Source organism: Acromyrmex echinatior, chromosome 3, assembly GCF_024713525.1.
Source record: "Acromyrmex echinatior isolate Ae372 chromosome 3, ASM2471352v2, whole genome shotgun sequence".
NCBI classification, from domain to species: Eukaryota; Metazoa; Arthropoda; class Insecta; order Hymenoptera; family Formicidae; genus Acromyrmex; species Acromyrmex echinatior.
The window spans coordinates 17,556,293-17,580,561 of record NC_141854.1 but is presented as its reverse complement, the minus strand read 5'-3'; the positions used below and the strand labels follow the sequence as shown (position 1 = coordinate 17,580,561).

The following is a 24,269-nucleotide window of genomic DNA, read 5'->3' as shown; positions in this document are numbered from 1 at the left end:
TTTAAGAATAGCGTCATATTTATGCACACTACTGATAACTGAATGCGTCCGAAAATTAATGCAATGCATGAGCACATAACCTAAGGGTGATATTTCATTCGTGTGTTTGTGTTGCACAAATTTTTCAAGCCTGTTGATTGGCTTTGGGATAGAGAGATCCGAAAATCTGTTCTATACACGTTTGTCGTACGACAAAAACGCACAAATGAAATAGCACCTAATATTTAATACAATATCAAAGCTCAGTGAGCTCTTGTATCTGTTTGGTCTATATTTTTAGGGGTATGGTCAACGATGTTGCAAACGCTTTAATTGGTCAGTTTGTAAAATTTTTTCTTCTAATTAATCCATCAAATGCTTTAAAGCGAGACTTTGATCACAACTTAAATCTAACGGAATATGTCAATCATAAAGTCTCTAGATTAGCAAAGTACTGCGAACTACCGCCATTTTTGCTCCAAGCGCACAGTTATTCAAAACTTCAATCTCTTTCATTGCGATTTTTACAATTTTCAACACAACTGGGCATTTTCGATAATAACAAAATCAGATTCTTCTTTTTTTTCCAAACCTGTATGGATTTCTGATCTTTTAATAGAAATCAGATTAGGGAATCGATTCTGTACCTTCAAACAAGGTGAAAATTACAAAAGTGAGCAAATTTATTAGATGTCGACCAATGAAATTATTATAATAAATATTTATTAATATAAATAATATAAATAAATAAATTATTAATATTCTAGTAAATTCGCTCACTTTTGTAATTTTCACTTTATTTCAAAATACAGAATCGATCCCTAGGTTAGCACTTCGATGCCATTTTAGTTCCAAATGCTAATTCAGTGAATTTTCTCATTGTGATACTTTGATAATGTAGTGACTTTACAATTTAATTGCATATACTACTCACATCGCTCTGTTCCTAGTAATTTTTTACTGTTGCATCATTAGTCTCCGGAAAACGACTGTGGAATAGAAAGTGCGTCATTGAAACAACCAATTAGCGCTATTCGGAATAACGTAGAATAACGCTGATTGGTTGCTTCTATATCTGGACACATTCTCTATTCCACAGTCGTTTTCCGCACCGTGTGATTTCATCCTCATTTTGCCGTGCGAACGTTTCCGCGTCCAATATGCAGGAGCCATTACAGTCGAACGATAGGGGAATGCTTGACTGTAATTGGTTGATTCTTATATTTTGACTCGGTTCAAATTTTTGGTGGAAACTAGGTCAATGAGATTATGGGCTAGTTTCACCGGTTCAACGCCGGTTTCATCAAGCTTAATCGTAATTAACTGTCAACTGCAATTGGTCAATTCTACTAAATAGCAAACGCAGTTGGTCAGTCAACGGTCGATTAAACTAACTGACGTAACTGGTGAAACTGGCCCTAAGCAACTAATTTGTTTCACTCTAATTTATTGCACTGATACAGAATTAGTTCAAAATTTTTGGAAAAAACAGATCTCTATTTTGCCGACGTGAACTAGCCCATTGCATGCACTCACAGTAAACAAAAATGTAGATAATTTTATTTGTCATAATATTTTGAGGATCAAATTATAAAATACAACTTTTTAGCAAATTTTGCAATTTCGTAAAACATCAAAAAAAATTTCGTGATAAAATATTGCTTCCGCAACACAAAATATGAGTATGCTTATTTATCTGCACCGAGAATGAGGTGTAGATGCATTATTTAAGCAGAGAGAAATCTGATGATATATGTTGTCAACGGTATGATACTAGCGGTTAACATGTGTTTACATACACTTTAATTTTTTTCTTGCACGAACTGAATTATTGTTTATTCTGTACTGATCTATTCAATAAGATATCGTGCAAAGATATACATTATCACAGTGTATGTATACATACTGATACATACATCTAATACCTAAGATCAGTGTAAAATTGGTTATACAATCAAGATAAAGAAATAGCATCAAGACGGTATAACTCTTATAATTTTTTATCCTATTCTGTGAAATTCAGTCAAATCAAAAAAGATAAATAATAACTATCAGAAAAAAATAGATTGTAAAAAGTCAGCAAAAATGTCAGGGCCAATGGTATTGTGTCAACTATGGATGGGTGGAGTGAGTAAATTGTTTAAATAATTTGAAAAATAAATTATTTCTCCGTCCACAGATATTCCACACAACATAAGTGTTATTATTAAAAATCTGATTGTAGTTGGAGCCATATATGACAGAGAGCTTTATTATGAATGCATTTCACAAAATGGGTGAACAACCACAAACAGTAAAAGTTATGCGAAATCGATACACTGGCGAGCCTGCAGGATATTGTTTTGTACATTTTCCAACTGATGAAATGGCGCTCGATGCCATGCATAAGTTGAATGGTAAAGTGATACCTGGTTCAAATCCTGTAAGTATTAGTATGAAATGTATTAAACTATACAAATACAATATCTTATACTATACTTAAGCAATAGTTATTATTTTTAACGTTGCTTAAAGCAACAATCAATAAGACTAAGTCGAATTGATTTTTTGAAAGAAAGCCATTTTACATACATCTTTTTTTCTGATTTCATTATAGTTATAATTTTTGATAAAAAAAGAATCTATAAATCTATTACTCAAGAGTTTCATTATAAATATAGAATTATAAGTACAATAGCTCGTGTTATATTTGAGTAATAATTATTATTTTTAATAATAACAATAGTATCTAAAAAAAAAAACAAATTTATGTAAACCAAGTCCCCTTCTTGGCTATATAATGCTGAAGTGTAATAAAATTCTATTTTATTCTATTCTAGTATCTAACAATAAGTTGAATTGGCTTCTTGAAAGGAAGTCATCCTATATAATTTTTATAGAAAAAAAATCTATAAATTTTTTATTCAAGTTCCACTATAAATACAGAACTTTTAAGTATACTTATTATTAAGTATACTTATAAGTATTGGGTCATCTAAAAAGTATCCGCGGTTTTTTGTCACTAGATGTGTTGATGGTCATATATCTAGTGACAAAGTACCGCGGATACTTTTTAGATGACCCAATATAATATATATTTTGCACTATATTTAAGCAGTAATTGTTTTTTTAATAATAACAACAATCGATAATATTTAAGTTGAGTTAACTTCCAGGAAAAAAATCATACTATACTTAACTTTTTTCTTATTTCGTTATAATAGAAAAAATTCATAGAAAAAAAATTATAAATCCTTTGCCTTAATTTTACTATACAGAATTAAGCTTCTAAAATTGATTTAAAAATTTTATTTTCCAAGTCGTAATGCCACAATGTATCTACCTTCATTTTTTAAATTAAATATTTTAAGCACTTTTTCTGTCAATAAAATATTTTGTCAGTTAAAATTCTTGGTATATATACCAAGAATTTTAATTGAAAAAATATATACACACACACTAAAAGGATGACAAGGATTCTAGGTACTAAATTTTGCTTTAGCAATAAATTAATGAACATTGTATTTTCCTTGATGTGTTTTATAGCCTGTACGATTCCGATTAAATCATGCTAGCACTACTGGGAAACCTGCTGCCGAGCGAGAATTCAGTATTTGGGTAGGCGATCTGTCCACCGACGTAGACGATTATTCTTTATATAGGGCATTTGCTGCGAAATATAATTCAATCAGAACGGCTAAAGTTATATTGGATAGTTCTGGATTCAGCAAAGGATATGGGTTTGTCAGATTTGCCAATGAAGAAGAACAGAAAAACAGTCTAATTACTATGAATGGCTACAGAGGACTTGGAACAAAATCTTTGAAAATCTGCAATGCAGTGCCTAGACCTTGGAACAAAATATCGGGGTATGTTATTGTTTGTATTAACTGTATTAGAAAGTATAAATAATATGTTTGTAAAAAGGATAAATTCTTTTGCCTGGCCATGATTCTGAACAAAATATTCGTGTTTGATATTATACTGTAGAGAAAGAATTATCTATAATATTTAATTAATAATTTTACAGTTCATTTTAAATTAATGATTTTAGTTCAACACCACCGCAATCAACTTCTGAATATCCAGCATCAAACATGAATTCAGAGGCATATAATTATTATGATACATCATCATATTGGAATAGCTACAGCGCTTGGCAACAAGGTTATTATGAAAGCGAACCGACGTCAGATACTTACAATAGCTATGTATCTGATCAAAAACCTGAGGAAGACGAATTAGAATTAATCGGTATGTTATTATCTTCTTATGATGATATAAGAAAACAAATATGTTCTTCAACAAATCTTTAACTATGCTAATCTAATATTTTATATTTTCTTTTTTTTATAGAGCATTCAATCCCCATTGACATCGATAAGGTGAACAGAGAAATAATTGAACAAGATTATAATTTATGGGATGCTTTGGAAAGCTCAAAATGGATTCCTTGTGATACTATAGAATTATGCTATTAATGATTAAATTAAAAAATAAGAGACAACTTCAAAAAATATATTATCATTATTATCATTATCACTATTATTACACAAAAATAATAATTTATTTCATGCAAAAATGCTAAAAATAAATGTTGCGCAATCTTTATAAAAGGATATATTTTATCAATTATGATACTGAAGATAATAAAATCATTACTTTCCATATATAATATGAGCAATTTTTATTGCAAAAATAAATAATGCATTTCAGTTGCTCAATGTTTTACATGTGGTTTATATATTCTGCAGCTTTAATATCATTTAAGTCATTTAATATTTGCTGATATAATTTTACAAAAAATACCTATGGCAGTATATTTAATGCTGATAATTATCATAACACTATGCTTTAACTATTACATACTCGTGGTTAATGTGTTTACATACATTTGATACTCGTATTTTTTTTGCAAGAGAATCGAATTTTTATTTTCTTATTGATTTTTATTCAATAGTAGTGATTGTATGTAAAGCAGTGTATTACGATGTGTGTGTGTGTGTGCGTGCGCGCGCGCGTGTGTGTGTGTGCGTATATATTACACACAGCCCTGGAATTTTATAATAATTCATTTTAGAAATAAAATGAATTATGTATTCAAAAGAGCAATATATTTTTTGTGTACTATCATTATTTCTCGCTCTATAAAATTATTCAATACACAAATTGAATGGCAAAATAAATAGGCATATAAAAAATTCCACTATCTGATAAAAAAATTAAAAAAATAGATTACACGACCCTCGTTTTGCACATATGTTAATCAAGCCTTATCATATTCAACACAATCTCCGTCGCAAAATAACTATATCTACAGATAGAAAATGTTTTATACATAATTTGCAATTAGTATAAAAAATTTGTTTACACATTTATATATATGTGTGTATATACATACATATATATATATATATATATATATATATATATGTATGTATATATATACATATATATAAGTGAAAAAAATAAAAATTTATCTTATACATAGTTTACATAAATTTACACCAAAATTTAATATCCTATCAAGGAATATTCCAATTTTTGTAACTTTATATGAAGTTAGATTATAATTAAATGCAAAAGATCATTTTTCAGAATCGTCCACAATATCAATCGGTTCGGTATTTTTCGATTGATTGATCAACGATGGCTCCGATAGCTGATTCCCAGACGCCGTGCTAGATGTAACTTTTGTGTTAGAGTCATTGGAGGCAACCATATAAACTTGTAAAATAGTATTTCCAGGATTCTCTGCAGATTCTTTCGAGACAATTACTAAGGCTCCTGGTTCTATTTGATTACTATTTGGTATCATCGACATAATATTATCGGAACAAGATGTTTCCGTGTTTTCGCTATTCGTAACTTGTGTATTTACATACTCTGTAATTTCCACAGCTACATGTGACGGTATTTTGTTGTCTATTGGTAATTCTTTCTCTATATTATTACTGTTACGTGTAGTTAAGTCAGGCGCTTGTAATTTCCTTATTTTTTTCGATAATCTGCCAGATCTAGTCGGTCTGAGTTGATAAACTTCCTCAGAGCTGTCCGAATCAGCATCTGTACAAGAGCTATAATCATCGAATTTGTTGTCCGAACGCTTTTTCGATCTCCGCGCTTTTTTTTTTGCTATTTGTTGCGGAACGTTGTTTATATCGCTACAAATTTCTATATCAATTTCATCGTTTGTCGTCGACACTATAGTATCTTCAGCTTCTAAATCGTTGGGTAGTGATCCACATTCTCCAATACTTTCCGCTACTAATCCTGCAATTGTTTTGGATTAATTTTCCATAAATATATGTAATCATATAAAATATAATTCTTTAATATGTTCCATTTATTAAGAAATTTTCTATTGTACTATTATTAATCACATTATTTAATTTATAAAATTAAAATTATATCATACTTACGACGCTTGCGTTTTCTTTGATTTCTGCTCAAGGATTGTCCACTCTTAGATTTCTCCGGTGCTTTTTTGTTTGAGTTTTGTATATTTTCCAGATTTTGTAGCATTTCTAAGAGCAAAACATATTTTGTAATTTATTTGTTTACAACGTATAATGTGATAATTATAATGTGTATATTAAAACCTGAAGAAGGAAAACACATACGAAAGATGTTTCAAGAGTATAGAAAAATGTTTATTATTTACATAATTACAATTTGAAATTTAACTACAATTATAATAAAATCATAAACATGGTATAAAATAATTTTTAGTCAAAACATTGACTGCGTTCAACAAAGAAAACCGATCAGTGAGAATCTAATATGTAATTGATTTTTATCTTTAGTTCTTCGCTGGATCTAAGTATAGAAACTAATTATATTTAAAAAATCACTGAGCACTCAATTTTCTGTGCTGAACACAGCCAATTAAAATCGAAACAAAAAATGCTTGCGATTTTACTATGACTTAGCAATTAACTTTAAATTAACTTTAAATTATTATAATATCAGTATTGAGAATAGAATGTATATATATATTTTTTTCTTTTTCTACTTGAGAATATTCTCTCTAATAATTTGTTAATAATAAAGTTTTTTTATACCTATCCTCAAACATTGTTTTATATATTTCACAACTAGTATGTATAAAAGTAGAAAAACCTATAAAGGAACATACCCAGTTGCTCTTGTAGCATATCAGTATCAAATTCTCGATGATATTTGAGAGCTTTTTCAACTAATTGTTGGTTAACTCTTTCCTCCTTCTTATATTTCTGTTTAATTTCTTGTCTACTTCTATTTGGAAAGAGTGTCTGCATCAATAAAAAATCTGTACCTACTACATTTAAAACTCTATAAAATTTAAATGTTTCCCATTTCGGCCACTCCTTGCTCCTTTTATGCCTTTTATAGAAACCGCCACTATGGAAATTATCATCTTCTATAGTAACATTATTCGTCATCATTTCTTCATCTCTTCTTGCATCCGTCTGCTCTATCACAAGACTTTGTTCGTCTATTATCAACTGACCATCGGGACCCACTTTCACTTGCGGCGTGGGCATTGCCGATGGATCATCTTCGTCTTCCTCTTCCGGTATTTCCACTGGTCTATAAAAAAATAAAATCAATAAAATTCTTGCACAGATGTTTTATATTTCACTGTTATAATTTAGTATACTTACTGTAGTGTAGTTATTGATTCAATTCTACGTTCAGCTGATAATTTTTTCATAGGATTTGTCACTGGATTATAATATATCAAGTCGTACATTTTCAACTGACTTCTATCAGGTGCTCTATTTTCGTGTTTTAGTAAAAATTCCCTTCTAGCTTCGGCTAACTTTCTCGCAGATTCCGAAACTAGCGTACGTCTTTTCTGCGTTATTTTAATTTTCTGAGGACTGTTTTGATTGTCATTAATATTAATTTCCTTATTGCTTTGTACAGAACAGACAGAATCATTTCGTACACGGTTCGGCACGACGGATGCGACTCTCTTACTGTGTTCATCCTCGGATTCACTTGCGCTCGCACCGCTTCCTTGTATACTGTTCTTTCTTATTCTACCACTACTGTCCAATCTTGGTGTAGGTCTCATAAAACATGGACGATTCTGTATTACTTTTGTAGGAGAGGCTGAAAAATATGTATATTAAAAAACATATAATTACAAAGAAATTATATTGTTTATAGAATCTTAAAGATGATATTATTATAGATATATTGATAGTAATCAAAATATAAAATATTGTCATGTGTCTTCCAATTTAATTTCTTTTTATCTTACCAATATCTGTTACTGTAGACACATCTGATGGCGAAATATTTTTTTTAATTGATTGATCAGTAATTTTGTCAGGTTTGAATTCAATTGATGGAGATTCTTGAGAGTTTGGCTTTGCCTGAACATGTAACTCTTGAGAGTTTGATTTTGTCTGAGCATGTAATTCTTGAGAGTTTGACTTTGTTTGAGCATGTAACTTTTGAAAGTCTAGTTTTAATGGAGATGAAGATTTTTGAGAGTTTGCCTGAGCATGTAACTCTTGAGAGTCTGATTTTAGTGGAGATGGAGATTTTTGAGAATTTGGCTTTGCCTGAGCATGTAACTCTCGAGAATATGATTTAATTGGAGAACATAATTCTTGGGAATCTAGTTTAACTATAACTGATTCTCTTAAATTGACTTTGTCTTGTTTCTTCTTAGTTTCTTCTTCAACCTTTGCAATATCTTTGGCAGCTTCTCGTTCTGGTATGTCAATACAAGGTACATCTTTCTCTTTCAGTTTTTCTTGTTCTGATATATCAATACTGGATATATCTTTTTCTTTTTGTTCTTTTTGTTTGAATGTATCAGTCTTAATCACATCTTTCTCTTTCTGTTCTTTTACCTGTACAACATCTTTGGTAATTTCTTGCTCTGTCTCATTGATATTAGATACGTTTTTTTCATTCTTTTCTTCATCAACATCATTGTTAGTTTCAGTAGAATCTGCTGAATTCTGCGTAGGCTTTTTTCGAACTGGTACAGCAGCCAAAGCTTTAATACGCAATCGACGCAGCATTATTGAATATATATTTCAAAAGAATCTGTAAAAAAATAAATACCAATGAATCATAAAGCAATAATCTAGCTTATCAATAAAATTATAAAATCATACATTTGGCCTTGTGACCTATTTTTTTTTAGCTAAACTTCTTGCACAATTCTTTTCTCTTTTTCTTTTTACATTGGAAAGAAAAAAAAGATTAACTCCTACAAAAAATTAAATTAAAAAGAAATCTGACCTATTAATTAAAAATTGCTGCAATCTGCTTTTCAACTAGATATTCTGTCAATGCAGAAGGAAAGAACCAAGAAAGGACATAACAAATCAGCAGATATTAATAGATGTAATAACGCCTCTCTATTTCACGTTTCTTTCGCGTATCATTGCGAGAAGCAGTTTGAATATCACAAACATGCGAAATGTCTTTTCTAAGTTCACATCGGATGGTAGAATAATAGCATCAACCTTTTGACGTTATACAGTGTTAGATAGTTACCCTATTTCTTCTGTCTTAAATCATTTATTTTCTTCACAAAATTAAATTTATCCTGATTTTTTTCTTCCTTCTCTCTTGATCAAGTTATAAATATGCTCTACGCGAGATGTCACATGTATTTGGAGGTTATCTCGTTGTATCACTCACCGACGACCGAATTATTCTGATGAGCGAGCGAAAGGCGGTTTTCGTAGTTCGTCGAAAGTTAAAGAGACATCATCGTATCTCCGATGATCCTTCACTATCTACAATATATACGGCTACGTGGTATCACCTTGTTATTGCGGAACACGTGGAATCACATGCGACCAATATGAATTCGACGTTGTCGAATAACGAATACATTAGATTCAAAGAGAGGAAGTCATTCGCGAGCATTGATCATTATTTTAATAACACCGTGCATTACGCTCATCCTCAGTCTTATCTTCTCAACTCGTAAATATGTGCGTATTAATGGCTGCATTCAGCAGAACGCAACAGTTTTGCAATCGTTTTATGATTGTCTGCCGAGATAGGACCGTTCCTCTTGATCTAAAAGCATAACCCAATCAGCGCGAAGAAACTTCCAACAGTTGCAAAATAAACGTTCTGTTGAACGCAGCCAATATGTGATAACATCAATCACATCTATTCTCTTTCTTAGGGGACGCGTCAGAGCGTCAAGTGTTTCTTAAGTTACACCTCTCTCTTCTCTTGAGTTTTTTTTTTATAAAGAAACGTAATACAGAAAGGCTAATTCTACAATGTGTTCTTTGTCTCCTGTTTCTTGCTGTTTGTCTCTTACCTTTTTGGTCAATAAGACAAGAAACCAAGGATTTTATACGATTGGTTTATACATTTAGATCCAATGAGGAACTAAGGGCAAGACCAATCATATTCAAGAATTTTACAACAGTTGCAAAGCTGCTTTCTCTGCTGAACGCAATCATTTTTTTCCTGTTCAATACATATTTATTTTATTTTAGATATAAAGCATAATAATAAGTCTGTCGTTTATTTCTATACTCATTGATAAATATACATTTATTTTACTTCACTTATTACATCATGTACACCAGTTCAGAGAGTGCAGGAATAAAGAAATAAAGATGATATAAATATATATAAAGAATTATAAAAAAAATGGACTTGACAGTTGTTTACCGGGTGTCATATAAAATAATTTAAAAATTTTGGGATAGTTGATGAGCTTGTGCAATGTTTATACGTATATATTTAACATAATTATTTATCTTACACTGTATAAGTATAAATAAAATTTGAAAAAAGAAAAAATATTGTACGTACAAAACATGGAAATTCTATTTGAAATTTTCTTGTTTTGTATTTCTTAATTATTCTTCAAATATTAAATACACATATTTTTATGAATAATACAAATACTTACACAAATATTCATAAAATGCTACAATGATATATTTTTGCATCTTAAACTCCTAAACTTCATGTAAGTGTCAGATAAAAATTTACAATTTCATCAAAAATATTTTATTTCGTTATTTACCTTTATTACTTTATTTATAATAATAATAAAAATCTAAATTTAATGACTGTCCATAAATTGTATATCCGACAATAACAGTACTGTATTTGGTAATGGTCTAGGTTGCGGGCTAAGTACTGTAAATGTTTGCCTCTCAACGTCCACATTAGTCCTGTAAATGAGAAATATATTTATATATCTTCATAAGAAAAATAATATCAATTAATCCTCTGTCTACAATGGATCTTTTTCGACATAACGGAAATTTCACTTTTGAATTTCTATAAAATAAAAGAGAAAATGGTTTCCCCTTCTAAAATAATTGAGAAAATTATTTGATAATGTAATAGAGATGAAAAGTAATCCTGAATTTTTTCATATTTTGTAAAAAATCTAAAACAGAATAAATAAACTTGGACTAAACAAAGAAAGATACAAATTGTAAGAATTAATGAAGAATTAATAATCCCCAAATAAATATCAGATCATTGAATATCAGATTCATATACTAACACACAAACGAATCCAGCTACATTAGTCTGTACGACGTCATCCTCAGGAGAATCGGCAAAAGAAACAGACAGCAAATGATGCAGCAAACTGGGTCCCGGTGTAACAGCCACCAGTTTTGTCAGATTGTCCTCCGCCTTCATGCCCAATGGCATGCAAGATGCTGGTAGAACAGGCGCTCCAATTTTGTACAATCTTGCTTCGTTCCACTTTACCTCGAAACTATGTGGATATAGTGGTGTCCGCGAACCATAGAAATATTCTCTAACGCCCTGATCTCTTGCTTCACTTCTTTGCGCCTGGCTTCTCTCGACAACTCCGCCACTCTTCGGCAGAAAGACTACCTTCACAAAGTCTGGCATATCTCTCACTAATTCGTTGTAGAGTCTCTCTTGATCCAATACAAGAATCGCATCCACTTCAAATGCTTGTGCAGCGTGAGTGAGCAATTTATAACCTTCTCCTTTGATCCAGCCGCATGTATTTATAACAATCCCTGATGCTTTGGCTTTTTTATTGGCTTGTAATCTATCTGAGCAGACTTCTGCTAGACGTGTTACAAGTAAGTTGTATAGCGTTACATTGGTTTGTGGCGATTTATGCCCGAAATGGAACACCAGTGGAGCTTGCTGGCTGAAACCTTCCACTATATTGGATGGTCGTTCTACCAACAAAGCACCCACAGTCCCAGGAATCGCTATATGTCCTTGACCAACATCAAGATCAACAAAAATTGGTCTTCTGCCCATTCTAACAGCATAGTTCAATAATATCCTACAAAGTGTAGACTTTCCTACATCGCAAGGTCCTACTATCATTGTTATTGGTCCTCTAGTATCATCCTTCTCTGCCATCTCTCTCATTCGCTCCATTGCTGCATGGCAATTCAAATACAGACCCATAGGAGTCTCCTTTGCTACATAGCTGACATCCGTTTTCCCGACTAATTCAATAGTACAACCCTGCCAAGTAAAAACTGCAACTTTTGCACCAGCAGTAAACTCATACTTTTTTCCTTTCACCAATTCTGTTCCAAAAACTTCTGCCAAGCCATTCTTTAACTGCAATAACAAAATTTTATGTTACACGATAAAATAAAAAAAATTAATAACAAATGAAATAAATTGTCTATAAAAAAATTATGTCCTATTACCTCCAATGTAACTTTTTCATTTTTGCTCTCCAGTTCAAACCTCAATTCGCAATCTGGATCCAATTTAAATTCTTGCACTGTAGACTTTTCGTCGGCCATTTCTCAATTATTTTGGATAAATTATACACATAAAATTAATTACACAAAATCTGTTCTTGACGTTGAATTAACCTTGTGCTAATTTTTTCGCATTTCACAATATTTATCAATTCTTGCAAAACACGAAATTTTGTAAATATTTATGAACGAAACGGTAACTAGAGCGATAATAAGATTGTTATAACATCCAATATAATGAACATCTCATACATTTCATCCAATCTCGTCAGAATAAAGTACAAACATTTCTTAACTGTTCTAAGGCCGGAATCTGACTACGTATTGAAGAATAAGAGTTGAAGAATAAGATTGAAAGATTGAAATTTGACCAATCAGAATGGAGCTAAAACTTCTTTGTCCTCATTGGTGAAATTTCAATCTTTAATCTTTAATCTCAATCTTCAATGCATAGTCTAATTCCGATCTAAACTAACTTTAAGTTCGTTCGTATTGCTCAATCATACTTGTTATCCTAAGCTATGTTCCAAAACTTCCTCTGAGGAAAATTTTACTCGAAATAATTGTATATTACCCATATTCATAGTCAGACCTTATATTTAAGGCTTCTTTAAATTTATCTTTAGATACTCTATGAATTATTTCATTGGTTACTGATCATCTAAAGATAAATTTAAGGAAGCCTTAAGTACAAGGTCTGTGAATGCGAGCAATAGTCATGTAACGTACTATAGCACACACACCCACACACACACACACACACACACACACCCCGCGCGCGCGCGCACGTACATTGTACTATACATATAGAATAAAATCTTCCTCGGAGAGGAATATTGGAGCATTAGATATATATAGGTTTTTATAAATTTAATTTAATTCATGTTTTTATACGTATAAATTCGTTTTGAATGAATAATGTTATAAAATGCATTTAAAACGAACAGACTTGTTGACACGCTGCCGATTGGTATATCTGCCCCATATATTGTACAGTATAAATGCAGAAGATTAGGTTGGCAATCCTGCAATTTCGCCATTTTATGATATTTTGCGTTGTTTTATGCGGTGACGACTTTGTGATGTGGTCTGAAAGTTCGCAATTTTTGTAGTGGGTTGGAAATCAAAATAGGAAATCAGAGAAGAAGAAAAAGTTGACAATTTTAGCTTCAAGAGCAATTATGCAATGCAGATTTATGCGATATCACGTTACCATTCATCACGTAGCATGTTCAGTGTGGTAACTGATACAGCAGGCATTCGTTAAGTTTTTACGATTAGTTACTCATTAATTTGCAGTTTCAACAGTCGCATAACGTTTCCCGTTTCATAACCAAAGTAAGTTTATAAACATATATTACATCACAAAATCTTCTGCAGTGAATACTAATAACTTATAATTTAATACTATAACTTATAATTTTTTCATGATATTTTTGATAATTTTGATATTTCATGATATTTCATGATATTTCTTTTTGATATTTTTTTTTATTAATAATATAAAATAAATCTATATATATTAAATATATTTCTAGATGCGTAAAAATCAAAGCACAAAGGCTCCAGCTGCAGTCTCCCAGCGTATTACTCGTCTGAAATCTCGTGAAATGTCTACCAAGCCTGCACCTGAAAGGAAGCTCAAATCCGAAAAAAAAGTCGTCATTGTCAATAAAAATTTAAAAAAAGTCAATGTTAGTGCAAAAAACAAAACTTTGCACCTATCAAAGGAAAGTGTATCTCTAAGAAACAATCGAACACCAGTGAGACGTTTACGTCCTCGTCAAACTAGAAGAAATTATTGTGAAGACTCAAGATTACTGCAGCAATTCATTTCACCAAAGCAGCAGGACAGTATGGTGATAATAGAAAAGTTGAAAGAAAATGTAGAAAGTAAAAAAGTACCTGTATATAAAGCTGCAGAACCTGAGAAATCCTCAGAAGACAAGAAGGATGTATATGATTTTAAATTTGACTCAAATGACACTAAAGAAAAAGCTCCTAAAAAGAAATTAAGGAAAAGAAATGTTAACAAAGAGAAAGGCAAACCGATCAAGAGAACAACACGTAAAAAAGTTATTGCAAAAACACGTAGTCATAAGATAATTGAATCTCCTAAGATTGATGCAGATCCTTCTGTGAAGATTATTCAGAATGATTCTCCTTTAGAATTTGTAGCTACAACATCAACAAAGGAAAATAATATGAAAAAAATTGAAATAAATAAAGATATTCAGACACTGAAAGAATTAGTAAACAAGAATATTGAGAAAGAGGTTGAATCACCAAGAATAGATGCAGATAATCAGATGATACAAGTACTGAATAATACTGGAGGCCACATAGAAGCACCAAGAGTAGACATAAATATTCATGAAGCAACAACTTTTTCTGGCACATTTATAGAGCAAGTTAGAAAGGAAAATACAAGCAAGCCAAGAATTATATCTATTGAAAATGCAAATAATATTATAGTCACTACATCCCCACCTAAGAAAACTGACGTGCAGCCCTTTCGGCCCAAGAATATATTTGATAATAAAACCTTATCAAAAGAACATGACAGCACATTAAGATCTACCGTATTGATGAAAACTTTGTCCCCCATCGTAAAGACGACGAGTACTTTTGATTTTGGAAGTCCCTGGCGACCTCCAATATTAACGTTCTCTAAAACTAAACACTTTATTCAAAGTACACCATATAAGGACTTTGAAACAAAGAAAGGAAATAAAGAAATAAAGAAAAAGAGCATTGAAATAAGTAAGGAGATCATGGAACCAAATAAGGAGAACATGGAACCAAGTAAGGAGAATATGGAACTAAATAAGGAGAATATGGAATCAAATAAGGAGAACATGGAAATAGATAAAGAAAATATAGATATGAATAAAAAAAATATAAACCGAAGAGACAAAGAAAGAAGAAAGAAATCTATCAGTCCTCGCAAAAAGCACGTAATTCTGAAGAAACTTCCAAGTCTAGAAAATCAGACTCCACAGAAACTTCGAGCGGCAGTTGCACAGAAATCTGTTGTACAACCAGCACCTGCCAGAATATCCCTGGGAGAAATAAAGAATGTGTTATTAAGACCTAATAATAATGTTAATGGAGATAACAAACAAACAATAGAGCCAATGCATACTGAAGTTAATAAGTTGATCATAGAGCAAAAGAAACAATTTGTAGATGTTCTCAATTTTTCCGACACATTTGATATGTTGCCTGAAGATGAAAAAATATCAAATGTTGAAAATGAAATTCCCTTGTTTATGGATTTAGAACCTTCACATTTTTCAAAGGTATTTATTAATATTCTCTTTTCGAAAATAAGTAGCCAAAATGTGGCTTAATAATAAATAAAAATTAAAACAATCACACGTAAGTTGTTCATCACAAAAGTTATATATTTAAGATATTACTCGTTAACAATATAAAAACAAACGTTTCGGCCATGATTTGGCCATCTTCAAATGTTTATGTTTTTATATTGTCAACAAGTAATATCTTAAATATATGATTTTTGCGATGAACATCCCTTGTTTTGCTCTTTATTGTTTGTTTTTGTGTGTGTGTGTGTGTGTGTGTGTGTATATATAAATAATATTTTGAATCATTAACTATGTTCCTCTAAAATTTTATAGCCACCTCAACATTCATACAGGAGAAAACGTGCCGTAAAGTTCGATTTTTCAGAAGATAACAATGAAGAAAATGAAAATATCAAATTACATCCAAAGAAGAAAAAACCTACAAAATCGGAAAAAGAGCACGAGAAAAAAATTAACGAATGGATAAAAACAGTTAACAATACATTCCAGGAAATCGAAGAATATGACTTGTTTATTGAATAACATAGAAAATGATTGTTACTTATACTTCAAAATTCTAAAAGACCTGAAAAAGTTCAAAGCTGCACAAATTAATGAGTTTAAACTTTTCTTATTTTTTAATTTATGTTTGAAACTTTATGGTAACGATATTTAAATGCACGTTTCTCCTTTATATTCTTTTATTTCGATATTTTCTTTACATATAAAATTATATCCATAATAGATAAGATAGTGATTAAAACGTTAGAATTACATTAACACAGAAAGTAAGTATTATTTTATACTTTTCAAATCCTATTAAAATTTTATAAAAATTTATCTTCTAAATATTTTAATATTTTCTTATATGTATTTTTTTATGTTTACATGAAATGTAAGGTAAATTTTATGAATATTAATAGAAATTAAGATTGCGTGTATTTATGACATCATAATTATATATGAAATAAGGAGATAGGAAATGTATATATTCGAGGATATTTAAGATGATAAAGATCAGCATGTAATACATTGTATATAATAAAATATTTTTAAAATTTATTTGTCTTGTATTATTAATTTCTAAACTTGAATGATTATATATATCAGGGATTGTCATCAATTGTTATCAGATATTCACATTGAATAATTTTTTACTTTTTATTAGTTATTGTTTATAAAACTATTTAAATATAAAATAATATTTTTATTTTTAAATAAAATTTTGATAGACGCAAAATGAAAATATTAAAGTAATTTAGGAGTAATAATGATGACTTTAGCCAAATTCTGATTAACTTAATGGATTTCAATTATAAATATTGTAGATTATATATATATATATATACTTATTAAGTAATATCTATGTGTATATTAGGCATGATTCCAATATAAAATTAACTTTAGAATTAGAAAAAGATAAATAGTAAGGTAAATGAAGATTAAAGTTAATCTACATTGGTAGAACCGGGTACATTTCTACCAATATAGATTTACTTTAATCTCGGTTTAATTTAATTTTCATCCTTTTCTAATTCTTAGAACCAAAAAAAAATAAAAAATAAAGATCAATCTATATTAATAGAAATGGGGAAAATTTACATAAAAATACGATCTAGCTGCTATCATATTTATCCTTATTTGATTTATTAATATAATTCTTAATTATGGATAGAGTTATTTAGTTTTTCTTATTTAAGATATAGGAAAAAAATTCAATTAGGAAACGCACGGAAATATATAGTTATAAATTTTGCTTTAAACAATTCTGTCGATTGAATTAATCGGTGATAAAGTTAATTTGAATTTAATTAAAGTAGCTCTAAGATTCCGCAATTGTTATTTTTTTTGCATTTAAATTTTTCAATGAGTAAAAAACTATTGACTAAAATAAATTACATTTTATTCCAAAATTTAGCAACAATGTGATGCAGCTAACCAGGTTTTCCATTTGCTATCTCTTTTGCCTAAAACTTTACATATTACTTTTTAGTTTACATTTTAAATTATAACTTTTTGTCTCATGATTTTAAATAATTTTACGTTTCTCTAATTCTAGGCCACATTCCAAAACATCTCCAAGGAAGATTTTACTTTATATACCATAGTATATGTTACGTGTATTATGTATATATTTCGAATAAAATTTTCCTCGGAGAGAACGTTTTAGTAAATGTATACCCAAGGACTTCGATTCTTTCTCTCGGAAATTTTCACAAACTGAGAAATGATCTCTTTACATTAATGCTCATAGTCTGTGTGCGATTAATGACATAATTAAATCTTATATCTGCTTACAACTAAATTTGACATAAAGACAAAATAATTTGAATTTCTGGAAATTCTAAAAAAGTAACGAAGGGATATTAATTTGTAATCGCCCCTAATTTGTAATCGCCACGATTTTTAAGAGCTGGTTTTCATGCCACGAATATACGACCAATCAGCAAAAAACTACGCATTAAACGTGCTACGCAATGTAAACAGCATCGTGCTTTTGGATGCATCCATTGTATTGTATATTGTTAGTTTTATCACGTTGCGATCCTAACCTATGTGTTGCACGAAAAGCAACATTTTAAATTTAAATAGACAGATTAATAACGTTAATATATTATACAACATGAGATACTGACTTTAACAATATAATTATTCGCTAAAATATATGAATGAATGAATAAATGAAAAATGAAACAACTTAAAGCGATTATCGAAGATGTAATTGTGCAATCAAACAAAATTCAGCCAATTATTGGTAAGATAAACGGTTTTTCACGTTATTGTATACTAATATATTATACTATAATATTATTCATATTTAAACGTACAATACCTTATTTATATGTTTAAAAAATTATATATTAATATATTTTATACATGTCTTTTGCAATAAGTATATTCATTTATTACTATCTCAATTATTTATTTTATGTAATTGTTTTATCCCACAATTATTATTTTTATTAATTTAAGCATAATCTTAATTCATATTTTGTTATACAGTAAACTTCCAAAATGGTGAGCTTAAGGATGAAGAAGTCAAGGAGATATCATGTGGCTTGTATCGCGAGCAAAAAGACAACAAAACTGTATTGGCTTTGTCAAATGGACATATTGTTTACAAAGGTAATAGACCAGATTGTAAGAAAGAATCAACCCGGACGATGCTAGTACTTCATAATAAAAAGACTGGCAAGGTTCGGTTATTTGAAGCCGAAAGATGGGAAGTAGCACCAGTACTTGAAAAACTTGACAATGAGGACAACATCAATGACGTGGACCATAAGATTACAATACTGAATAAACAATTTGGATCTAAGAAAATCAAACGCAGAACAGAGCAATTTGAGAAGCTAAAAGTGAATGTCGAGAGTGTTAAGGAACAACTCGAAAAAACAGTATCAAGTAAGAAAGTTCTTTTTTTCCTTCATGTTATTGTATAATTGATTTCTCAAATAATATCTAATTACTACGATTTAAATCTTAATGATAGTATTGTCATTAAGATTTATTGTATGTAAAAACTCACTGAGTTGTCTTTTGACAGATGTTGAAATCAACAGGATAGATTTATCGAGTCAATTACCAAATGATGACTGCTTAAATGCGATACTGCCTGTATGTAACAGGAATGCGAGTAATGTCAAAGATGTATACAATATATATGATATTATTCCTAGGAGTAAATTGGAAATGTTATATGAGCATGCAATGAAGATTACTGACGAAGACATGAAAGAGTACTTAACAACATTTTTTACCAATGTTAAAATCTTACACATCTTAATTATCCAGAAATTGTATGTATGTTTCTTTGGTCACATAGGAAGGCAGAATTTTTCAAACACACTTTAAGAATTATGCAATCGGATCCTGACAAAGTAAACAAAATCGCCCTTTTGCTTTATATTGAAATGATCAATGAATGGTTTGCTATGAAAATCACCAGAAAACGCGACATTGTTATATGCTCGATTTCCGAGGAAGTGAATCAACATATTATCGATATGTACAGTGTATCCGGTCCAAATGGACGGTGAGTGAGCATCACTTGTATTAATCACGGATAAAATTTTAACAAAATTTATTTTACAGGATGAGACCAAACTTTATGACAGACAAAGGCCTTGTACACAGCTTGATTCTCGCACTGACGATATCAAATTTCACACTGGATTTGGAAATGTTCCGATTTATGTTCAAAAAGCGAACGAGTCTAAAAAAGCTAATGGGTCTCACGAAACTTATCGGGGCGGTACCCTCTAAAAATGATAAGAAAATCATCGTGCTTAAAGTTCCGATGCCAGCACCAGTATCTCCTGTTAAAAAAACAAAAAAATCAGTGAAATCTAATCAGTGACTTTTTTAAATTATAAATAGTCTTAATATGTGTGTCAATATAGAGATTAATTATTTTAACATTTCCAAAACTTTTCTTCTGAAATACCTTTTCTGAAAAACTAAAAAGAAAAAAGTTTAATACCAGCTTGATCAAAAAGTTTCCGGAAGAGACCACCAGGTGATGCTCTGAGTCAGCTGATTTGAGTTCTTTTTTTTGGCTAGGTTGCCACATCTATCATTGACATTTCCATCAAATTTTATCGCCATAGCTTGACATTTGTAAAAATTACGCCGTCTTGAGTACATCTATCTCTGCGCGTGTTTTCGATTTTTTACATTTTTAAAAATGGAGTTGAATTTGCAACAATGAGTTTGCAACAACGAATACCATCCAACAGCCATCGAATTCACCCGATATGGCTCCCTGCGATTTTTTTCTGTTCGATCGAGTCAAAAAACCTGCGGGGAACGCGTTTTAACAGTCGAAAGGAGGTAATGGAAAAATCGAAGACGGCTCTGATGGCTACCAATAATAGAGTTCCAGAAATGTTTCGAGAGCTGGATCAAGCGCTGGCATAAGTGCGTTGCAGTCGCTGGAGAGTACTTTGAAGGGGACAATATCACTTTTGATGAATAAACTTGCATTTTGAATTTTCTGAATGAATTCCGGAAACTTTTTGATCAACCTAGTATGTTTTTAAACATTTTATTAAAATATCATAAAATCATGTTTGTATCTCAGAAGATGTCTGAAATATATATACACCTTTATACTCTCATGCTGATACGAATTCTCTTTGATCTTTGTAGATAAAAAGCTATAAACACAATGTAGCCAGCTAGGTTTTTAGTTTGAAAAATTAATATACAATTTTTAAAAGAAAAATAAATTGCTAAATTAAACGTGTAATTTTGGAATTTACCTGTTAACAATTAATTCCCCAAGAGAGAGAGAGAGAGAGCAAAAGTTTCAACTCTGATTTGCCCGCTCCTGCCTAAACAAAATCCTGATTACATCCATATTCAAACAATTATTTCTTACCCGAAAATATACATAAAATATTTTCAAACATTTTATTAAATGTATTAATAGATTAAAAAATTTTTTCTGTACACAAATATATATAAACACTTTTGTCAAAGAAAGTTAAATAAATGAAATATTTTAATTTATATTTTTATAAAAATGAATATAAATATTTTTATATTTATAAAAATATCTTATTCGAAGAATAATAATATTCGAGAAATGATTTCTTTATTTTTCAAAATTATCTGCATAAGTATTTATTTTTATCAAGTATGTATCAATATTTGTCCTTGATCTTAATACGGAGCTTGATTAAGCTTGATATGGCAGGATCTCGAATGTTAAACAAGAGGTTATGTTATATTAGAAATTAATTCGTCTGTCCTATCTCCTACCGAAAAAAACTATTTATCACATCCATTACACAATTGCGATATCGTAATACGGCAAGAAATCCAGTGTCTTAAAACTAAACATAGAGAGCGAGTTTTCGACATAACATGATAGCCGTATTGACCAGACGAGCGAGTGGAGGGGATCACATTCGAAAGTGCATATCGCGCATTCTGGATCGCAGAGATTTATCCGCCGCTGTCTCGAAAAAAACCAAGATGGTAAGTCCTTGGATTTGTCGACGATTTTGCAGATTGTTCAGATCAAAAAGAATTCCGATAGAGTAATTAAGATGTACAAATCCACCTGTTGGGCGTGATGAAAGTGATATGATGGCTGCAGCCACTTGTTACTGCTTATTACACAAATCTTGTCTTACTTGCATATATTCTGAGCGATATTAAATAAGATATTGATAAAAATTGTATAAGACACTAGCATATGTTGCAAATAATGATAATTTATAGAAATTTGTTGATTCTTATCAGAGTAAACTATCTCCGGAAGAAAGAGAACAAAACTTGAGCTCATTGCTATCAACAGGATGGACTGTCCAAGCGAACAGGGATGCAATTTATAAGGAGTTTGTATTCAAAAACTTCAATGAGGTACATTGCATGAATATTGCTGTTATTATAATCTTGTTGCCCAGTTATCTGATGTTATGTTTCAATTTTTAGGCCTTTGGATTTATGACAAGAGTAGCTTTACAGGCTGAAAAAATGGACCATCATCCTGAATGGTTCAATGTTTACAATAAAGTAAATATTACTTTGTCGTCTCATGACGTGAATGGATTGTCACAGAGGGATATAAAACTGGCAACCTTCATAGACAAGGTTGCTGCCCCTACTGGCAACTAAGTCTCGTTTGATTCATCTATTGATCTGTCAGAGCTTCATCTGTTGTACATTTATTATGCGTGTGTTGACAATAATGAAAAAAATATTCTTTGTTATTGATTTGTAGCATAAATATTGATAGCATTAATTATATCTTTCAGTTTTCAACTCACAATGTATATTATAAATAGCAATCCTTTATATTCCACTGTCCTTTATATTCAATTTGTAAATTACATACGAAAAGTTAGGTAGCATAAAAAAGAAAACAAGTTCTTAAATTAGTAAATAATTTATTCCGGAATAATTTATGAATTACTTAACAAGTTATTTATATACGTAATGAAATTATTTCTGCTGCAGTAATATTGATCAGATTTCTATTTATCTTTACCTATTGCCCAGCCATTTTTAATAGTTTTTGTAAGGCCAGGGCCATTATAAATCAGCACAAACAGACCGGCAAGAGTAGTGACAGAAAGTATATTCAGCATAAGAAACACCAATTTTGGAACCAATGTACCCACCACAATGGGTCGTGCGTAATCAAGAGCGATAGCTTCCAATCCCCTGTGTAATAAAATTATTCTTTCAAACATATTTTCTACATAATAGATTTATAAAAAAAAACAAATTAGAAAAGAAGATATGTTAAATATCAAAGAATATCAATTACCAATGTGTATGAATGACAATAGCACCTGCCAGTATCATATCGATAAATTTATTTTCTAAAACTAGGGCAGCAGGTATTAGTAACAGAAAGGATACAACCACCATTCTCTCTATCATCCACATGCGCACATGATCGCTATGAGCGCTTACCGCACGAGTTTGGGTCATGCTAACTGTTGATTGTACAGACAACTGGAAGAAATTTGACAAAATAAAATATATCTTATAGCGTACACACTTATTCTCTTTTTTTTAGAATATAAGAATAGATAATAGAAATAAAGTCAGAATAAAAATTCTGGAACTACCAACCTTGGACAGAATATTACATTTTGGATAATTGCTTGCATTAGAAATCACAGAGCGGTTCAGATTTGCAAGATTCGATGTGGATTTGGGAAACTGCGTTGGATTACAGCTTCGCACAAGTAAACCACCAGGCTTGATCAATGTTTCTGCAATAGAATCATCGATTTGCAATTATGTTAATTATTCGATAATTAACAAAATAAAAATAAAGCAAATAATAAACAAAGTATCAATGTAAAAAAACTTTATTAGATATTCAAGAAAATTTGGTGAAAATGATACGTTTTCTGATCGAAAGATTATGTAAACGCACTTTCAGGTAAGGTACGGAAAATTGTACTCAGCTCGCGAAACGAAGCGCAAGCGTGATGCTGAAAATTATAAAAAAACTTGTATGAGACTTACCAAGCTGTCGAATTTTGCGGAAAACATTGATATTAGCAGCTCTTCCGAAATTCATTCTGCCGAAAAGGTTATTTCAACCGCGTTTGACGTAACTCCACTGACCTTGTGAAGCAAGAAATAACTTCCGGCGATTTTAAACCAAAATCAATTTTCAATCAAAACAACTCAGTTATGATTCAGCTATGCAAAAAAATAAACAATATTTCAGAATAGATATATTATAGTCAGTTGACAAGATAAGTTTTGACGTGCAGGTGGTGCAAGTACAGTGTAATGTGCACTCTTTTGTAAG

General features: G+C 30.6%; 7 protein-coding genes across 9 annotated transcripts; 4 read left to right on the top strand and 3 right to left on the bottom strand.

Moving 5' to 3' along the window:
* The first annotated feature begins 1,691 nt into the window (after positions 1 to 1,691).
* Positions 1,692 to 4,633, top strand: Secp43 (tRNA Selenocysteine associated protein). Its single transcript, XM_011062695.2, has 5 exons — positions 1,692 to 2,106; positions 2,204 to 2,401; positions 3,505 to 3,827; positions 4,013 to 4,212; positions 4,315 to 4,633. The coding sequence occupies exons 1-5, from the start codon at positions 2,065 to 2,067 to the stop codon at positions 4,437 to 4,439; spliced, it is 888 nt and encodes a 295-aa protein (XP_011060997.1). The 5' UTR covers positions 1,692 to 2,064; the 3' UTR covers positions 4,440 to 4,633.
* Positions 4,634 to 4,864: 231 nt separating this feature from the next.
* On the bottom strand, positions 4,865 to 10,328 carry Bdp1 (transcription factor TFIIIB component B'' homolog Bdp1). 3 transcript variants are annotated; one of them, XM_011062708.2, is made up of 6 exons: positions 9,466 to 10,328; positions 8,210 to 9,009; positions 7,605 to 8,058; positions 7,097 to 7,530; positions 6,381 to 6,485; positions 4,865 to 6,231 (listed from the first exon to the last, which is right to left on the bottom strand). In XM_011062708.2, the coding sequence occupies exons 2-6, from the start codon at positions 8,982 to 8,984 to the stop codon at positions 5,546 to 5,548; spliced, it is 2,454 nt and encodes an 817-aa protein (XP_011061010.2). In that variant the 5' UTR covers positions 8,985 to 9,009; positions 9,466 to 10,328; the 3' UTR covers positions 4,865 to 5,545. The 3 variants fall into 3 exon arrangements, with proteins under 3 accessions (XP_011061010.2, XP_011061017.2, XP_011061028.2); XM_011062715.2 differs by having other exon boundaries at positions 9,613 to 10,328; XM_011062726.2 differs by lacking the exon at positions 9,466 to 10,328 and adding an exon at positions 9,208 to 9,459.
* A 612-nt stretch (positions 10,329 to 10,940) lies between these two features.
* Positions 10,941 to 13,114, bottom strand: cbc (protein CLP1 homolog). The gene is made up of 3 exons (XM_011062738.2): positions 12,615 to 13,114; positions 11,465 to 12,522; positions 10,941 to 11,123 (listed from the first exon to the last, which is right to left on the bottom strand). The coding sequence occupies exons 1-3, from the start codon at positions 12,711 to 12,713 to the stop codon at positions 11,012 to 11,014; spliced, it is 1,269 nt and encodes a 422-aa protein (XP_011061040.1). The 5' UTR covers positions 12,714 to 13,114; the 3' UTR covers positions 10,941 to 11,011.
* A 561-nt stretch (positions 13,115 to 13,675) lies between these two features.
* Positions 13,676 to 17,044, top strand: LOC105149970 (uncharacterized). Its single transcript, XM_011062750.2, has 3 exons — positions 13,676 to 14,009; positions 14,210 to 15,973; positions 16,316 to 17,044. The coding sequence occupies exons 2-3, from the start codon at positions 14,210 to 14,212 to the stop codon at positions 16,523 to 16,525; spliced, it is 1,974 nt and encodes a 657-aa protein (XP_011061052.1). The 5' UTR covers positions 13,676 to 14,009; the 3' UTR covers positions 16,526 to 17,044.
* A 1,116-nt stretch (positions 17,045 to 18,160) lies between these two features.
* Positions 18,161 to 21,233, top strand: LOC105149980 (DNA-directed RNA polymerase I subunit RPA49). The gene is made up of 5 exons (XM_011062760.2): positions 18,161 to 18,737; positions 18,986 to 19,387; positions 19,530 to 19,722; positions 19,809 to 20,018; positions 20,078 to 21,233. The coding sequence occupies exons 1-5, from the start codon at positions 18,671 to 18,673 to the stop codon at positions 20,340 to 20,342; spliced, it is 1,137 nt and encodes a 378-aa protein (XP_011061062.1). The 5' UTR covers positions 18,161 to 18,670; the 3' UTR covers positions 20,343 to 21,233.
* Positions 21,234 to 21,644: 411 nt separating this feature from the next.
* Pcd (pterin-4a-carbinolamine dehydratase) lies at positions 21,645 to 22,763 on the top strand. The gene is made up of 3 exons (XM_011062770.2): positions 21,645 to 21,967; positions 22,235 to 22,354; positions 22,427 to 22,763. Exons 1-3 carry the CDS (start codon positions 21,854 to 21,856, stop codon positions 22,607 to 22,609), a joined length of 417 nt encoding a protein of 138 aa, XP_011061072.1. The 5' UTR covers positions 21,645 to 21,853; the 3' UTR covers positions 22,610 to 22,763.
* Positions 22,764 to 22,861: 98 nt separating this feature from the next.
* Positions 22,862 to 24,247, bottom strand: SdhD (succinate dehydrogenase, subunit D). Its single transcript, XM_087404590.1, has 4 exons — positions 23,978 to 24,247; positions 23,576 to 23,718; positions 23,265 to 23,455; positions 22,862 to 23,158 (listed from the first exon to the last, which is right to left on the bottom strand). Exons 1-4 carry the CDS (start codon positions 24,030 to 24,032, stop codon positions 22,969 to 22,971), a joined length of 579 nt encoding a protein of 192 aa, XP_087260716.1. The 5' UTR covers positions 24,033 to 24,247; the 3' UTR covers positions 22,862 to 22,968.
* Positions 24,248 to 24,269: the final 22 nt, after the last annotated feature.

Excerpts from the sequence above, each read along its gene's own strand:
- Secp43 (XM_011062695.2), top strand. The coding sequence starts at position 2,065 with ATGTCAGGGCCAATGGTATTGTGTCAACTATGGATGGGTGGA. Across the intron at positions 2,107-2,203 it reads GTCAACTATGGATGGGTGGA|TTGGAGCCATATATGACAGA; the intron begins GTGAGTAAATTG and ends ATCTGATTGTAG. Across the intron at positions 4,213-4,314 it reads AGACGAATTAGAATTAATCG|AGCATTCAATCCCCATTGAC; the intron begins GTATGTTATTAT and ends TTTTTTTTATAG.
- Bdp1 (XM_011062708.2), bottom strand. The coding sequence starts at position 8,984 with ATGCTGCGTCGATTGCGTATTAAAGCTTTGGCTGCTGTACCAGTTCGA. Across the intron at positions 7,531-7,604 it reads GAATCAATAACTACACTACA|ACCAGTGGAAATACCGGAAG; the intron begins GTAAGTATACTA and ends ATTTTTTTATAG. Across the intron at positions 6,232-6,380 it reads TCAAAGAAAACGCAAGCGTC|GATTAGTAGCGGAAAGTATT; the intron begins GTAAGTATGATA and ends AAACAATTGCAG.
- cbc (XM_011062738.2), bottom strand. The coding sequence starts at position 12,713 with ATGGCCGACGAAAAGTCTACAGTGCAAGAATTTAAATTGGATCCAGAT. Across the intron at positions 12,523-12,614 it reads ATGAAAAAGTTACATTGGAG|TTAAAGAATGGCTTGGCAGA; the intron begins GTAATAGGACAT and ends TTGTTATTGCAG. Across the intron at positions 11,124-11,464 it reads GTAGCTGGATTCGTTTGTGT|GACTAATGTGGACGTTGAGA; the intron begins GTTAGTATATGA and ends TCTCATTTACAG.
- LOC105149970 (XM_011062750.2), top strand. The coding sequence starts at position 14,210 with ATGCGTAAAAATCAAAGCACAAAGGCTCCAGCTGCAGTCTCCCAGCGT. Across the intron at positions 15,974-16,315 it reads AACCTTCACATTTTTCAAAG|CCACCTCAACATTCATACAG; the intron begins GTATTTATTAAT and ends AAAATTTTATAG.
- LOC105149980 (XM_011062760.2), top strand. The coding sequence starts at position 18,671 with ATGAAACAACTTAAAGCGATTATCGAAGATGTAATTGTGCAATCAAAC. Across the intron at positions 18,738-18,985 it reads CAAAATTCAGCCAATTATTG|TAAACTTCCAAAATGGTGAG; the intron begins GTAAGATAAACG and ends TTTGTTATACAG. Across the intron at positions 19,388-19,529 it reads ACTCGAAAAAACAGTATCAA|ATGTTGAAATCAACAGGATA; the intron begins GTAAGAAAGTTC and ends GTCTTTTGACAG.
- Pcd (XM_011062770.2), top strand. The coding sequence starts at position 21,854 with ATGATAGCCGTATTGACCAGACGAGCGAGTGGAGGGGATCACATTCGA. Across the intron at positions 21,968-22,234 it reads TCTCGAAAAAAACCAAGATG|AGTAAACTATCTCCGGAAGA; the intron begins GTAAGTCCTTGG and ends GATTCTTATCAG. Across the intron at positions 22,355-22,426 it reads TATTCAAAAACTTCAATGAG|GCCTTTGGATTTATGACAAG; the intron begins GTACATTGCATG and ends TTCAATTTTTAG.
- SdhD (XM_087404590.1), bottom strand. The coding sequence starts at position 24,032 with ATGAATTTCGGAAGAGCTGCTAATATCAATGTTTTCCGCAAAATTCGA. Across the intron at positions 23,719-23,977 it reads CCGCAAAATTCGACAGCTTG|AAACATTGATCAAGCCTGGT; the intron begins GTAAGTCTCATA and ends ATTCTATTGCAG. Across the intron at positions 23,456-23,575 it reads AATGTAATATTCTGTCCAAG|TTGTCTGTACAATCAACAGT; the intron begins GTTGGTAGTTCC and ends AATTTCTTCCAG.